This window comes from Engystomops pustulosus, chromosome 3 (genome assembly GCF_040894005.1).
Source record: "Engystomops pustulosus chromosome 3, aEngPut4.maternal, whole genome shotgun sequence".
NCBI lineage: Eukaryota > Metazoa > Chordata > Amphibia > Anura > Leptodactylidae > Engystomops > Engystomops pustulosus.
The window spans coordinates 191,141,561-191,156,367 of record NC_092413.1 but is presented as its reverse complement, the minus strand read 5'-3'; the positions used below and the strand labels follow the sequence as shown (position 1 = coordinate 191,156,367).

General features: G+C 39.1%; 1 protein-coding gene across 2 annotated transcripts; it reads left to right on the top strand.

Annotated features, from left to right (window-relative positions):
- Window positions 1-378: 378 nt before the first annotated feature.
- Window positions 379-13,231, top strand: LOC140120676 (alpha-1,4-N-acetylglucosaminyltransferase-like). 2 transcript variants are annotated; one of them, XM_072139634.1, is made up of 3 exons: window positions 379-543; window positions 8,799-9,272; window positions 12,321-13,231. In XM_072139634.1, the coding sequence occupies exons 2-3, from the start codon at window positions 8,814-8,816 to the stop codon at window positions 12,906-12,908; spliced, it is 1,047 nt and encodes a 348-aa protein (XP_071995735.1). In that variant the 5' UTR covers window positions 379-543; window positions 8,799-8,813; the 3' UTR covers window positions 12,909-13,231. The 2 variants fall into 2 exon arrangements, with proteins under 2 accessions (XP_071995735.1, XP_071995734.1); XM_072139633.1 differs by having other exon boundaries at window positions 382-543; window positions 8,794-9,272.
- Window positions 13,232-14,807: the final 1,576 nt, after the last annotated feature.

Here is a 14,807-nt window from a genome sequence, read left to right as displayed (position 1 = left end):
CCCCACTCTCCCGCCCCCATCCAGCCATGCATAAATAAACTCTTTAAACCTGGAAAAGCCCTTTAACGATGTAGCAAATCTTTTAATAGGAAAAGGCAGCAGGCCATAATCTCTAGCTAAGGAGATATTTGGCAGCACCACCTGGCGTGGCCAAGCCCCTGGAGCAGTGAAAAGCAAAAATCTAAGAATCTAGGTTTCTAGAAAATAGGAGAGATATTTCTGGAAAACTTATAACTCCCCTGAACAGTGATGTTCATATTTTCATATTGGAAGAAATCCATGAAAAAAATATATGTCAATATTATTCTAAACATTAGTAAACACAAGAATAACATGTTATTTGCAGAAGTAAATGAAAACTCCGGGCAGGATAAAGGTGGAGCCCGACATACACCTTTCCTTCGAGCATAGCCCTGTCTATGCTAACAATGCAGTCTGCTCCACCACATAGTACAAGGGATCAATGTCAGTTCTTGTAGCATCTACTACATGCAGATTCCTATCGGAGGAATGTGGACACTGAGCTGAAGAGCTACCAGACCGGTGAGTGATGGACATGATTATATCTAATGCTTCATCCTCTGCTGGTGACCCCTAAACACTGCTGACCTGCCATAGGACCCCCTGCTCCGTGACCCTTTATTTCACTTATACTAATACTTTATTGCCTTGGAATAAGAATATAAAGTCTTGTAATGTATAGTAAAACATTCTAATATGACATAATGGGTTATAGTATAGTTGGGGATCAACATAATGATATTATTTCATAGATAACAAACACAAATATTTGTACCATTTATTTTTTTTACATAACAACTTCAATGTCAGGCAATTTTCTCCAATTCTAATCAGTTTCTGATTCTTAATCATTTGTGCTCATGTGCATACGGATCCAAAGCTACAGTAGAAAGATTTTCTTTTTTTGTTTTTTTTTAGGCAAAAAAGTTTGCATCCTTTTCCTCTCATAACATAGATGAAGCTTTGTTTTACTCTTTTACATTGATATTTTGAACTTATGATTTCAGAAGTAGTAGTCAGGGATAGTAGTAGTAGTAGTAGTATTCAGTGATAGTAGTAGTAGTAGTAGTAGTCATTGAAAGTAGTAGAAGTAGTTATTGAAAGTAGTAGTAGTCAGTGATAGAAGTAGTAGTAATTAATAGTAGAAGTAGCTGTCAGTGATAGTAGTAGTAGTCAATTAAAGTAGTAGTAGTCAATGATAGTAGTAGTAGTCAGTGATAGTAGTAATTGTCAGTGATAGTAGTAGTCAATGATAGTAGTAGTAGTCGTCAGTGATAGTAGTAATTGTCAGTGATAGTAGTGGTAGTCAGTGATAGTAGTAATTGTCAGTGATAGTAGTAATTGTCAGTGATAGTAGTAGTCAATGATAGTAGTAGTAGTCGTCAGTGATAGTAGTAATTGTCAGTGATAGTAGTGGTAGTCAATGATAGTAGTAATTGCTAGTTATATTAGTAGTAGTCAGTGATAATAGAGGTAGCAGTCAGTGATAGTAGTAGTAGTCAATGATAATAGTAGTAGAAGTATTAGGAGAAAGTAGTAGTATTCAGTGATAGTAGTAGTAGTATTCAGTGATAATAGTAGTAGTATTCAGTGATAGTAATAGTATTAAGTGATAGTAGTAGTAGTCAATGATAATAGTAGTAGTAGTAGTAGTCAGTGATAGTAGTAGTAGTAGTCAATGATAATAGTAGTAGTAGTAGTCAGTGATAGTAGTAGTAGTAGTCAATGATAATAGTAGTAGTAGTAGTCAGTGATAGTAGTAGCTGTAGTCAGTGATAGTAATAGTAGTCAGGAATAGTAGTAATAGTCAATGAGATGAAAGCTACCATATTTTTTAAGCAGTTTTTATTATTTTTATTATTATTATTATTATTATTATTTTATTTTTTGCCAACCAATAAAGGATTTACATGCATGTATTTTACGTCAAAGATGCCAAAATAGTTGCGATGGACAATGTACAGGTTATATATATATATATTTTTACAACATATCTTAGATTGTTAGATCTTATTTCTCTGTACATTTACAAGTGAGTTTTGTAAATCCAATAAATAGTTTATAAGACATACCGGTTCTGTTATACCTGTTCTGCCACTATATCTCGGGGAAGGTCCTATATTTAGACACACCTATCATCTCTGTGAAATTGTGTTTTTGTAGAGTGCATTCCATTGTTTAACATTGCTAAAAATGTGAGATAGACAGTTTTCTGACAGGCAAGGCATGAAATAGTCACAATTGGTGACGCACGTCTTTTATGATCTGTTCCTCGATAAACCTGCGGGTGGAGTGTAATGTGGAACAATGGGGCACCTGGGGCTGGCCGAGACTTCAATTCTGGTGCAAGTGATACATCAGAAGGATAATCTCTATTTATTTAGCTAAAGTATATTGCACAGGGCTGTACAGAGCATGGGGGACATATAGAAGCAGGAGTCAGGGCCCTGAGCACAACAGCTTACTGTCCTCTGAGCTCCGAGATTCCCAATGGGGCCGACCCTCACTATCCCTCAAAAACCATTCAACCGTACTCCAGCTTTTCAGTTTTTTATAGTACAATACTTTATAGAAGCTGGAGGGTTTATATTTTTGCGGCCCATCTGTCTGCGGCAAGTGAGGACCTGGTCTATTATTTGTGGCAGTCGGCTCATGCACAAGGCCGTGTGTATGAGCCCATAGAAAGTAATGAGGCTGTGTGCTAGCCACTGAAACAATGGCTGAAACTCACAGCCCCAAAAAATGTTTGTATGCATGAGGCCTAAGATTGTGTCCTCATTTAAGTTAAAGGGGTACTCCCATCTGGGCATTTACATTTAATTAAATTAATTTGCCAGATGTAAACATTTCTTCAGTTGGATATTATTAAAAAAATGTTCTTGTGTGAAGATAATCTCTCATAAGTGTGGCCAAGCTATCCCTCAAGAATGAGATAGCTTCCTCGGATACGACCACCCTGTACTCTAGCAGTGGTGGGCACTGATGCACTATTGAGTCCTGCCCGACCACCATGATTCAGTGTTCATTACCACAGGACGGCTGCGGGACCTGCAGTAACTCCCGGACATTTCATATACAAAAACCTTTTTATTTCTTTGTGCAATCACTCCAGCAGAGGTGGCCGTATCCAAGGACACAGTCTTGTTTCTAAGGGACCATATCACTACATTTTATGAGAAATTATCTTCACACAGGAACATTTTTTAATAATATCTAATTGAAGAGATATATATATATGGCAGGTTAATGAAACTGAATGTGAATGCCCAGACGAGAATACCCTCTTCCTCTACTGCCCTCTTCCTTAGCAGATCCATCTGATCTCATGATTAATTCCCCTATTCTTAGTAAGAGCCTTCTTCTTCTGCCCCAATTATTACTGTCTACCTACTCAGTATATGTCCCTTTTATTTGCCCCTAGTGCATAAAAACAGTGGTATGACAAAACCTGCTGTATAGATACTATTATGTAACTAAAATAATACATGGGGACAGTACCAGAACCAATTTTACTACAAAGATACAGCACCCGAACCTACATATAAAGCTCACCAAAACCAAGATTACTACATATATACATTACCAGAACCAAGATTACTACATAGATACACTACCGAAACCAAGATTACTACATACATTACCAGAACCAAGATTACTACATACATTACCAGAACCAAGATTACTACATATAAACCACACAATAAACAAGATTACTACTTATATACGTTACCAGAACAACGGTCAATATATACTAACCAAACCTAACCAAGATTACTATGTATAAACCACAACAGAACCAATTTTACTACACATATACGTTACAAGAACCAAGATAACAACATAAATCCAGGAATAGAAATAAAACCCATATTGCAGCAAAATTATTAAATTGATGCAGGATGATAAATCTGGTGCAGTATAAGGCAGCATGCACATGAACGTGTGCCGGCTGTGCCATAGCACGGTGGGCACATGTCGGCGCATGGGAGAGGAGGAGGGGGTGAACGCTGCTGGCCCCCGCTCCTCACCATAGAGATACACGACACACGGCGCCTTAATACGGGGAAAGATAGGAAATGTCCTATCGTTTCCCCGGGTACGGTGATGTATGGTGCCACATGTGTGCTGCACTTTATCGCTCCGTACTGCTCAGTGTGTCCATTGCAGGTCTATGCGGCACGAATCGACAACCACAAGCTTGCGGCCATATATACGTCCTCTAAATGGTCATGTGAATGTAGCCTTAGACTGTCACCATGTAGCTTCAGCAAAAATAGAAAAATTTGCAAAAAAGATTTTGTAGAAAATCACTGCTCACCACTCCGATGGCTTTTTGGATAACGTAGATTGCCTTGTAATGTGAATGGTGCCCGGCACAACAGAATTCCAGTGCCGATACAGGTAGAGTCCAGTGCAAAAAAAAAGTGATGGTCCAGCACTCGTATAGTATAAAAAACTTGTTGAAGCTTTATTTCATTCCATTTAAAATGATCAGGATAGGTACAAAGAGACAAAAAAATTGTGCATGCATGCTCAAAGTTTAAAAACAGTAGCAGACCTACGCGTTTTGGACAACATATATTTAGGTCCTTAGTCATGGTCTACCTGCCACTGTTATTAGGCATTTAAAAGATTATTGTAGTGTCGTCATGATGACTGGGCGTGCACACAGAGTGTATGGTAATTATAGGATCTTATATGATATGCCATATACTGGATCACAAATGTTTATTTAATAGAAATATATAGTATCAGATCTTTTGTTTAGACCTTTTGGTGAACGTGTATCGAGTTTCAAGATCCAATATGTCTGTACAGGCCGCCGCTGGGTTACGTACAAGATAGGCTCCTTGGGTTTGTACTTAAATTTAATCTGTCTGTAAGTCAGAACTGTATATTTTATAATTGTAACTCCAGACAAAAATTATTTTCTGCCGGTGACAATTGTATTTTCAATATTTTTTGCTATAATGGAAAAAAGGATCATCAATAAAGCTTCATTACAGACACCTTACAGCTGATTATTGCAGTCTGGGACTATAGTAACACCCAGAGAGCTTTACCAGAGGTCACAGTGGGCAGGGGGGTCCCTCTTTAACTAGGGGTTGTCTGTAAGTGTAGCTTTCCCTCACAGAAGAAGAGTTACAGCACAAGGGAGATGCTAAAGAATTGGGAGCTCATGGGAAACACCAGCACTTACTGTAAATCTGTACCCAATATAGGAATGGTCTCCCCACAATAGTCAATATAGTGACATGGGCCTCCTATCAGGCAATATAATTACAGTGCCCCCACAGTTGCAATATACCACCTTCACTGGAATAAAACAAACTGTTTTTGCATATGGAATTAATTTAATGTGCTGAATTTTTGCATATGAAATGCGCTGGTTCCGGTGGTTGGGCACCTTCATAGTGCATGCGTGGCCACTGCTGCCAGTGTGAAGGGGGTCGTTTTCAAAGGGACAACATGGCTACATTTATGGGAAATTTTCTTCATACTGGTAATTTTTGTTAATAACATCCAATCGAAGAAATATATATATATATAATTAAATGTCAATGTGCAATGTCAATGTCCAGATGAGAAGACCCCTTTAATTAGACCAACAATAAACAAGCAGTGCCACGACCCTTATATCTACATAGGTGCCCCCACACTCCGCCAGAAATTTTAGCGATTATGAGAGTTCATAGAGCTACTTTTGAAAGTACTGTAGGTCAATGAACTGTAGAAGTTCCTTGCAGGATTTTAATTGGGGCTCATCCATGTACTCCTTGGAGCCTTTTAAATAATCAATTGAACAAATGTATATATGGCAGATGAATGTAATCAAATCTAAATTTATTAACCTCCAACAGTATTACAAAGTAAGGACACTGGAAGCGATGACCCCAAGTAAAGTAAAAATGGTTGTTATATGTAAATATAAATTTAAAGACAAAACCTATAATTGTAACCTATTATCTAACACACCATTACCAGCATTTTGTCAAGCAGCTTTACAATTTGCAGATAATGTTTCTTTCATGGCTCATTGTGGTGGCATCATCCAGAAAATTTGAAGTGAGATATAAAATGGTTTTATAAAGTCATGGAGGTGAAAAGATCAGCGCTGAAGTAAAGTAAAGTAATGGCCCTGCATCCAGGGAGAACCGAACCAACTCTCCTACAGTCTGATTGGATCACGTTAACCACAAGAGATGTTCTGAGGAGGGAGAGCTTGACTTCAGTGCTAACCAGGGCCGATTCTAGCATATTTGCTGCCTGAGGCGAATATTAAAATGCTGTCCCCCTCCTACTCCTGTTCCATTGCCCGCTCCCTGGTCAGTAATGCTGAAAACTTTACTAACAATTAACATCCCCACAGGCAGCTCCCTGACACTGTGTGACTGACTACAGGTTCTGAGTCATTAGTGGCATCTAGTACCTTATAGATGACAATCTCTTTATTCCGGGTTCTTCCATCCATGACGTATCGCTGCTGAGTTCACGGCCAGATATCTTCAGCTCCGTGCAGCATCTCCACCTAAAAATACCACAGTCACTTAGAGTATAAAGTCTCCTGAATAACAACACTGCGCTCCTAAATAATATATACTACGTTTAAAAGCAAAACAAAACAAAAGGTACGTACTTTCAACCACCAGGATAGTCTCACTGATCTCTCAGGTAATGTGTCGATATATAGAGCATAGGGGACCTGTAGAGGTAGTCAAATAATACAGGGATGGTTGCAACATATGGTGACTCTACTATCTACACCAGTGCACATAGTAAAAGCCATAGATCTCACCCATCTTGTCGTCACGGTGGGGGAGGTAGGGATGATCCGTCACCGGCACTTTGTAGGTCAGGATAACGATGACTGCACTGCCCCTATTGTGCCCTCTGTCGTAAGATCGCCCTTATTGTCCCAATGTTGCTCCCGTCCTAACAAGGCTACAGGAGTGGGGTGTACCACTGTCTCACCCACAGACACTGACCACTGTCGGCGGACCTACAGCCATCCACTATTTTTCATTCCCCTGATGAAAGTTCCACAACGAGTGGCACTGGAAACGCGTCGGGAAGACTAGATACCGGTTGTATAGGGCAAAATAGGGTTTTTTCTAACCTATAGGGATAGCTTGGGACCGTCCTTGTTAGGACGGGAGCAACATTGGGACAATAAGGGCGATCTTACGACACAGGGCACAATAGGGGCAGTGCAGTCATCGTTATCCTGACCTACAAAGTGCCGGTGACGGATCATCCCTACCTCCCCCACCGTGACGACAAGATGGGTGAGATCTATGCCTTTTACTATGTGCACTGGTGTAGATAGTAGAGTCACCATATGTTGCAACCATCCCTGTATTATTTGACTACCTCTCCAGGTCCCCTATGCTCTATATATCGACACATTACCTGAGAGATCAGTGAGACTATCCTGGTGGTTGAAAGTACATACCTTTTGTTTTGTTTTGCTTTTAAACGTAATATTAATAAAAGTTACATTTTAATGCCTTCACCATTTAAAGTTTAAATAATATATACCCTCACAACAAAAGTGACCGCACTCTCCACACATATAAAACATCCCTTCCTTAATATATATATATATATATATATATATATATATATATATATGTATATATATATTCTACTGGAATTATAGCAGGCACAGCCACCAATCAATACACAACTCCCCTAATTTATTAATACAGACCCCCATCATCCCAACATTTGTTTTACATGATGCAAAGTAATTTATTGTATCTTATAACTAATGTATCCCACCCTGTTATTATGTTACATGTGAATTTATATAGAGTGTACCCTGATGCTAATATATAGCACCTCCTAACGATATATATATATACAATCTATTTTTATAGGCCCCCCCCAGTATAAACAGTATCCGGCCCCATATAAATATATATACCCCCCCCCAAGGAAGATAAGAATCTTGCCCCATATAAATATATAAAGCCCCCCCCAGAATAAACAGAGTATGCCCCCCCCCATATAAATATATACATGATTAAGATGCTTGACAACATACTAGTTGTGCTTTATTATGTAGATTTTTGCATAACAGAACTGCAAAAAATTTACCTTGATATTCAGGTACCAATGAACCTTAGTCATGAAAGGGTTCATTTGTTTTTTATAGTTTTCATTATACAAGACAAAATAATTAAAAAAAAAAAAAGTTTAGTTTTTATTTTTGTCCAATATGACATATCCTTATTATATTCTTATTTTTATTAACATTCTAATGAGGCAGTTGGTGCACCGACCTTTGTTTTCCTGCCCGGGTCACAACCTTTTCTGTTAGATAGAGATTTGTCCTGTGAGAATCATTGGGAGACACTGGAAGGAGAGAGAATTAGGCAGGAGTGGCCTTTGCGCACCAACTGCCTTATTTGCATACAAATTTAACTGGGAAAATCTCAGAAATTACATGGATAGAAATAATAAAAATATGTATGATTTCACAGGGCATTTCTCTACAACATGTTGCCAGCATATTATAACCCTTGGCGAAAGTGGAAGACTCCCTTTAAGCTCCCTGTATCAAAAATTTTCGGATGACAGGTTTTAAGTTAAGTCAGCTAGCCCATGATGGGCACATCTGTTATAATAAGGTGCATGTGCAAGTTTAGAAAAGACCTATTGGAGGTCACTTGTTTTAATTAATGACATATAGAGTTGCATGAGGAGGATAATATAATGTAATTTTTTTTACACTTTCTATGCTAATTTATGCACTTTTATCTTACGCAGCTTAGTTGGACACCAGAGCTATGTTTAAAAGAAAACACATTTTGGCTACTGTGCTGCTTCTGGTACTGGCAATCATCTTTACCAGAAGAGCCTTCAAGCAAAATGGTACCTACATAGACAACTTCCTAATTTCTGCTGATATTTTTTCAATCCGAGACAATGAATATCCTCATATTCCCCATGATATGAGTACCAATGCTCTTCTCCAGCAAGGAAACGGCATCTTCTTTTTGGAAACCACAGACAGAATAGATGAACCCTCGTTGGTTTTGTGCGGACTTGAGTCAGCAGCTCGAGTGTATCCGGACAGACCAGTGGTCTTCTTCATGAAAGGACTGAAAGACATAGTCACCGAGGATGACCAGAGGGAAGCTCGAAAACACTTCTCAACCCTCTCATCTTTTAATAACATCTACATTTTCCCTCTAAGATTGGAGACAATATTTGCTGACACTCCATTTCTGGCCTGGTATGAGAAGGTAAGAATTGATAAATGATAATAATAATAATAATATTGTATAAATAATAGATAATAATAATTGATGGATTTGTATATAATAAAATAAGTTATAAATAGACAACTGAAATAACCTATACACCAAACCCTGGAGAAAAAATTGGATTGTGGCTCAGCAGCCTCGTTGTTCATTAGACTTAAGAAGAATTTGTAGAACTGTAGTTTTCAGCTTTCATTTTTAACACATATGTCCACATAAGTTTGGTCCAATAGCCCCATTGGTCCCAAAGCTGCCCAATCACCATCAAGAGCTTTGCTTGAAGACTATTATATACTTTGCTCTCGGTGTCATTATTTGTGGTTGACCTCTCTTGGGAAGGGTGAAAATTTTGTTGAGTTTCCACTATCTTTAGACTAAGGGGGGTATGATGAAATTTGGTGCTGCCAGATATATCAAGAGTAGAGATGAGCGAGCACTAAAATGCTCGAGTGCTCGTTATTCGAGACAAACTTTTCCTGATGCTCGAGTGCTCGTCTCGAATAACGAGCCCCATTGAAGTCAATGGGAGACTCTAGCATTTTTCAAAGGGACCATGGTTCGGGAATAAAATGTGTTATTTAACTGAAAAAGAATGTCTTCTGATAAGTTAGCAGATGTATGCAAACATCTGCAATCTATTCTTCACTGTTCCGTGCGTATATTATCTCCCGACAAGTTAGCAAATGTGAAGAACAGTGAAGAATAGAATAAAAACAGTGAACACAGGATCATTTAAGTGAAAAACACAGTGAAGAATAGATTGCAGATGTTCGGCACATCCGCTTACTTGTCGGGGTGATACGCTGTCCCGGGATCCGCTGCTCTTCTTCCATTGAAGTCTCCCCGATGTCTCCGTGCCACATGTATCACATGTTGTGCCTTCACTGCCTTCATTTCACAACATAAGGCAGGCAGTAAATATTGCTGCTTCTCATCATTTTACTGTGAATGTGCATCCCTCATGGGTAGGATTAGTAATGGACAGGTGGCTGCAGAATCTGCAGAAGGAAACTCACTGCATGACAGTTGCCTTAAGAAAACAAATATATGATTTATAGTGACAAAAAGTGATACAGAATATATGGAGGGTTTAACTTGTAGAAAATCAGCAAATGCCTAAATGTTTTTCCTGCTGTTAATAGAGTACGCTGAAAAATTCTTAATCCTATTCTAAACATTGCTTAGCAATGCATAATTCATCATAAATCTACAGTTTCCTACAGTTTCCAAAACATTGTTTGCATAAATCCCGATGTCTCCGTGCCCCGATGTCTCCGTGCCCCGATGTCTCCGTGCCCCGATGTCTCCGTGCCCCGATGTCTCCGTGCCCCGATGTCACCGTGCCCCTATGTCTCCGTGCCCCTATGTCTCCGTGCCCCTATGTCTCCGTGCGCCTATGTCTCCGTGCCGCTCCGTGCCGCTGCCCGATGTCTCCGTGCCACTGCCCGGTGTCTCTGTGCCGCTCCCCGGTGTCTCTGTGCTGCTCCCCGGTGTCTCTGTCCTGCTCACCGTGTTCTTCAATGTGTTCTTCACACATATATATTGTTCTTCACATACTATTTTGTTCGCACCATTCCGCGCGTATCTTCCGACAAGTAAGCAGATGTGCCGAACATCTGTAATCTATTCTTCACTGTGTTCTTTACTGTGTTTTTCACTTAAATGATCCTGTGTTCACTGTGTTCACTGTTTTTATTCTATTCTTCATTGTTCTTCACTGTGTTTTTTTAATTAAATGCTCGATATCGAGCAGGGGAAATACTCGTCCGAGCAACGAGCCGTTTCGAGTACCTTAATACTCGAACGAGCATCAAGCTCGGACGAGTATACTCGCTCATCTCTAATCAAGAGGTTTTGGTTGGGGAAAGATAGCTTTTCCCAGTGAAAGGATGCCTGACCCTTAAAGGGACACTGTCCAGGGATTTTAGCCCTCCATTTCCCACTTACTAAAAATTATATTTTACACTGTATTTTTAGGGACTAGTAGAATAGTGGTGTAAATACTAGTTACAGGTTCCGTTTAAGGTACCTAATATAGATGTGTTGTGCAAAAGTGTGAGTTAATGCTATAGTCTGATTTTTTGTATTCCTCACCACAGCTCTGTTCTACAACTATGATTCTGTTCTATGATTGTGTATCCTATTTCTGGTGTTCATTTTCTCCACCTGACCCTGATCCGTATCTGCCTGCCCCACCTCCAGCCTGCAGCCCGTATACTGCCTGCCCCAATGGACTTTCTATAACATTCCTCTGACCTGCCTGAGCCACCAGTCACCAATACTGGGATTACTCTGAAAGGTCATCTGCTATTGATCCAGCATCCTCTACCAGTGCATAAGGGAGGGGACACTGTGATAACCCACTTTAGTTTTAAGTCAAACTTGTCTGGCTGCACATTGGGCCCAAGTAGGGGGCTTTTTGAATTACTTTTGATACGTGATATCACAGTTTAACGGGTCACCATATTCAAGTTAAAGGTGAGTACATCTGTATATTGTCTTATATTTTTGAGCTTGTGTGAAAAACCGAATTTTAAGTCAAATTAATTCAGTTAACGACCAGTGTGTAGGTGAAGTAGACACATATAGGATATCACATTATGAAATGTATAGAAAAAAAATTGGGGAGATTTGTCAAAGTATTTCAGACCAGTGGATTGTTTTATTCTGCACCAGATGTAGTATAAGACTGCGGGGTCATACTATCAGTTGATCAAGGTTACACTTAATTTTTTGCCACATGGATTTTGTACCCCTTTTCTCAAGACTATGACTGATATACAAGTTGGATACGTACCTAAAATGGTCTAAAACTCTTAATTGATGAGGCAGAAGACATTTTGTTTTTTTTTGGCACAAATAGCTCCAGAATGCTGGTGTAGATACTTTGATAAGTCTTGGCCATTGTCTTGAAAACTTACCATTTTCTGATACATACTGTTTATCTGGACATGATCAGCCAACAGGTAAGGAAAGGAAGGACACATCTGTATTTACTGGATTTTTTCTTCTCTTTTTAATAACTTATAGATAGACCCAACACAAGAAAAACATTGGACTCATGTGAAAGCGGATGCCTGTAGACTTGCCATAATCTGGAAGTATGGAGGAATTTACATGGACACAGATTTCATTTCAATGCGTCCTATTCCCGAAGACACATTCCTAGCTGGTCAACACCTAAATGGTACCAGTAATGGTATTTTTGGTTTCCCTCCACAGCATAAGTTAGTTTGGGAGCTTATGGAAAGCTTTGTACAGAACTATAAAGGAGAGGTATGGGGACACAATGGACCAGTTGTTTTTATCCGTATTAGGAACAAATATTGTGGTGTTCCCCAATTTAAATCTCTCGATCCTATTGACTGTGCAAATGTCTCCTACCTTCATCCTGAACGATTTTATCCCATTTTTTATCCTTCATGGAGAAAATACTATGAAGTTTGGGAGAAATTGCCAACTTTTAGTGATTCATATGGTCTTCACCTCTGGAACTACATGAATACTGAACGGAAATTCATGCTAGTTGGAAGTAATACGCTAGTGGAACATCTCTATCAGAAATACTGTCCTGTTACTTATGAATCCATTGTAAGGAATGTAACCAGACAGAAGTAGCTTTTGTTATTTCATATATTCAAATGTCAAAAACTTTAATACTTCATTTAATATGTTGAATTAACAGCTTAACCCAATTTTTTATGACTTTTTCCCGCTATTTTTTGTAGTTATCACACGGTAACTAATAGTACATTGAGTTGCTACTAGTACCACAAGATAGAGACTAAATAATTCCACAACCATGTGACCATTACAATTACATAATGACTGACTAATACAAACATAACTGCCCCTGTCACACTAGCACTGCTGTTATTACCACTACATACCAGAAAATGTGTCCAAATTAACAAAAGAAAACAATAAAGACCAATTCTCCACAGACGATTCAAGCGATTACAGTATAATTATACCTGAAGGTTTTATGGCTCTCCTCCACTGTCATTTGTTAAATTCAGCATTGTGTGAAAATGCCTTTACTGTCAGGGGCGTAACTTGAGGGGGTGCAGAGGTTGCGGTCGCACCGGGGACCAAAAGGTTTAGGGGGCCCTTATAGTGTCACATTCCCATATGAGAAGACTATTACTATAAACCATACATTATAGTCGGGGGCCTGGCACAGACTTTGCACTGGGGCCCATACGCTACTGGTAACTGTATAGTACAGATCCCTGGGCGTTCATCTATTTATGTACACATCTACGTATACACACACACACAGTATATACATTTAAACGGGAATGTCAGCGATAGTAGGTAAAGAGCAGAATTGTGACAGCGGATCTCTATCCAGTGATAGGGCACACACCTCAAATAAATCAGGCTCCAAGGTGTCTGTGTAAGCCACAAATGAAGAATCCAAGGAGGCAGCACTCCAATGATGTATGAATGGTTTATAGTGAGCCCCTCCATGGAGACATTTTGGTCTTTACCTTGTGCAGTGCCTTATCTATCTTTATTTTCCAGACGTTTCGTGTGATTTTTCACTTATGTATCTCTTTTTTTTATTATTTTGGGGACTTTTTAGGTGCCTGGTCCGGGGCAGGTGCAAAAGAAGGATTTTTATTCATGGACCCTGTTTTAACATGTCAATTGGAATTATTTCACATGCTTTAAATGTAAAAAAAAAATTGCACATTAACCAGCTTTTTAAAATTTCATAAATGTTTGCATTTACTTTTTTTTTTTATTATTTATTGGTTACTTCTAAGGCTGAGGTCACATGTAATGCATTGCAAAATGCAACCAAAAAACTACAACAACTGAGGAAAGGTGATTTGCCTGATTACATTACTTTTTAATATTTGGGTTTACAAAACACACTGTAGACACAATGTTTACACATCTGTTAACAATGCATTAACGATATGTAAACATGTGCGTTTCTTAAACGCAAACTTTAACAGTAATGTAATCAGGCAAATCACCTCTCCTCAGCTGTTGTGAATTGTTTAAAAAAAAACACAAAGAAAACACAACCTAAACGCAATGAGTGACCGCACCCTTAACACCATGTGTGACCGCAGCCTCATATGTTGTGACCTCCCTGAGATGTGACTACAGTGTTTAAACCCTGGGCACAAAATTCAGTTGAAGCCCCTACTGAATGTATCCCAGACAGTGGTTCACAGTACTATTCTAAATAGCAAATAATATTTTAAGCTTTCTCCTACTTAGATGTTAGCCTAGCTGCTGTCCTAGCTGGCACAGTGGAAATAGAACTAACTACTAGTGCTAGTCTCCATGCCCATGTGCTACTTCTTCCCTGACAGAAGGGGCATAACTACAGTGGAAACAACCATTGTAGCTGCCATGAGGCCCACATTGTCAGGGGGGCCTGGCATCCAACCTGACACATGTTGTACAGCATAATATGTATATAACGGTGCACATCTCCCACAGTACACAGCATGAAGTTGCATTTTGGATAAGAAATGTCAGGGGAGAGGTAGAGGA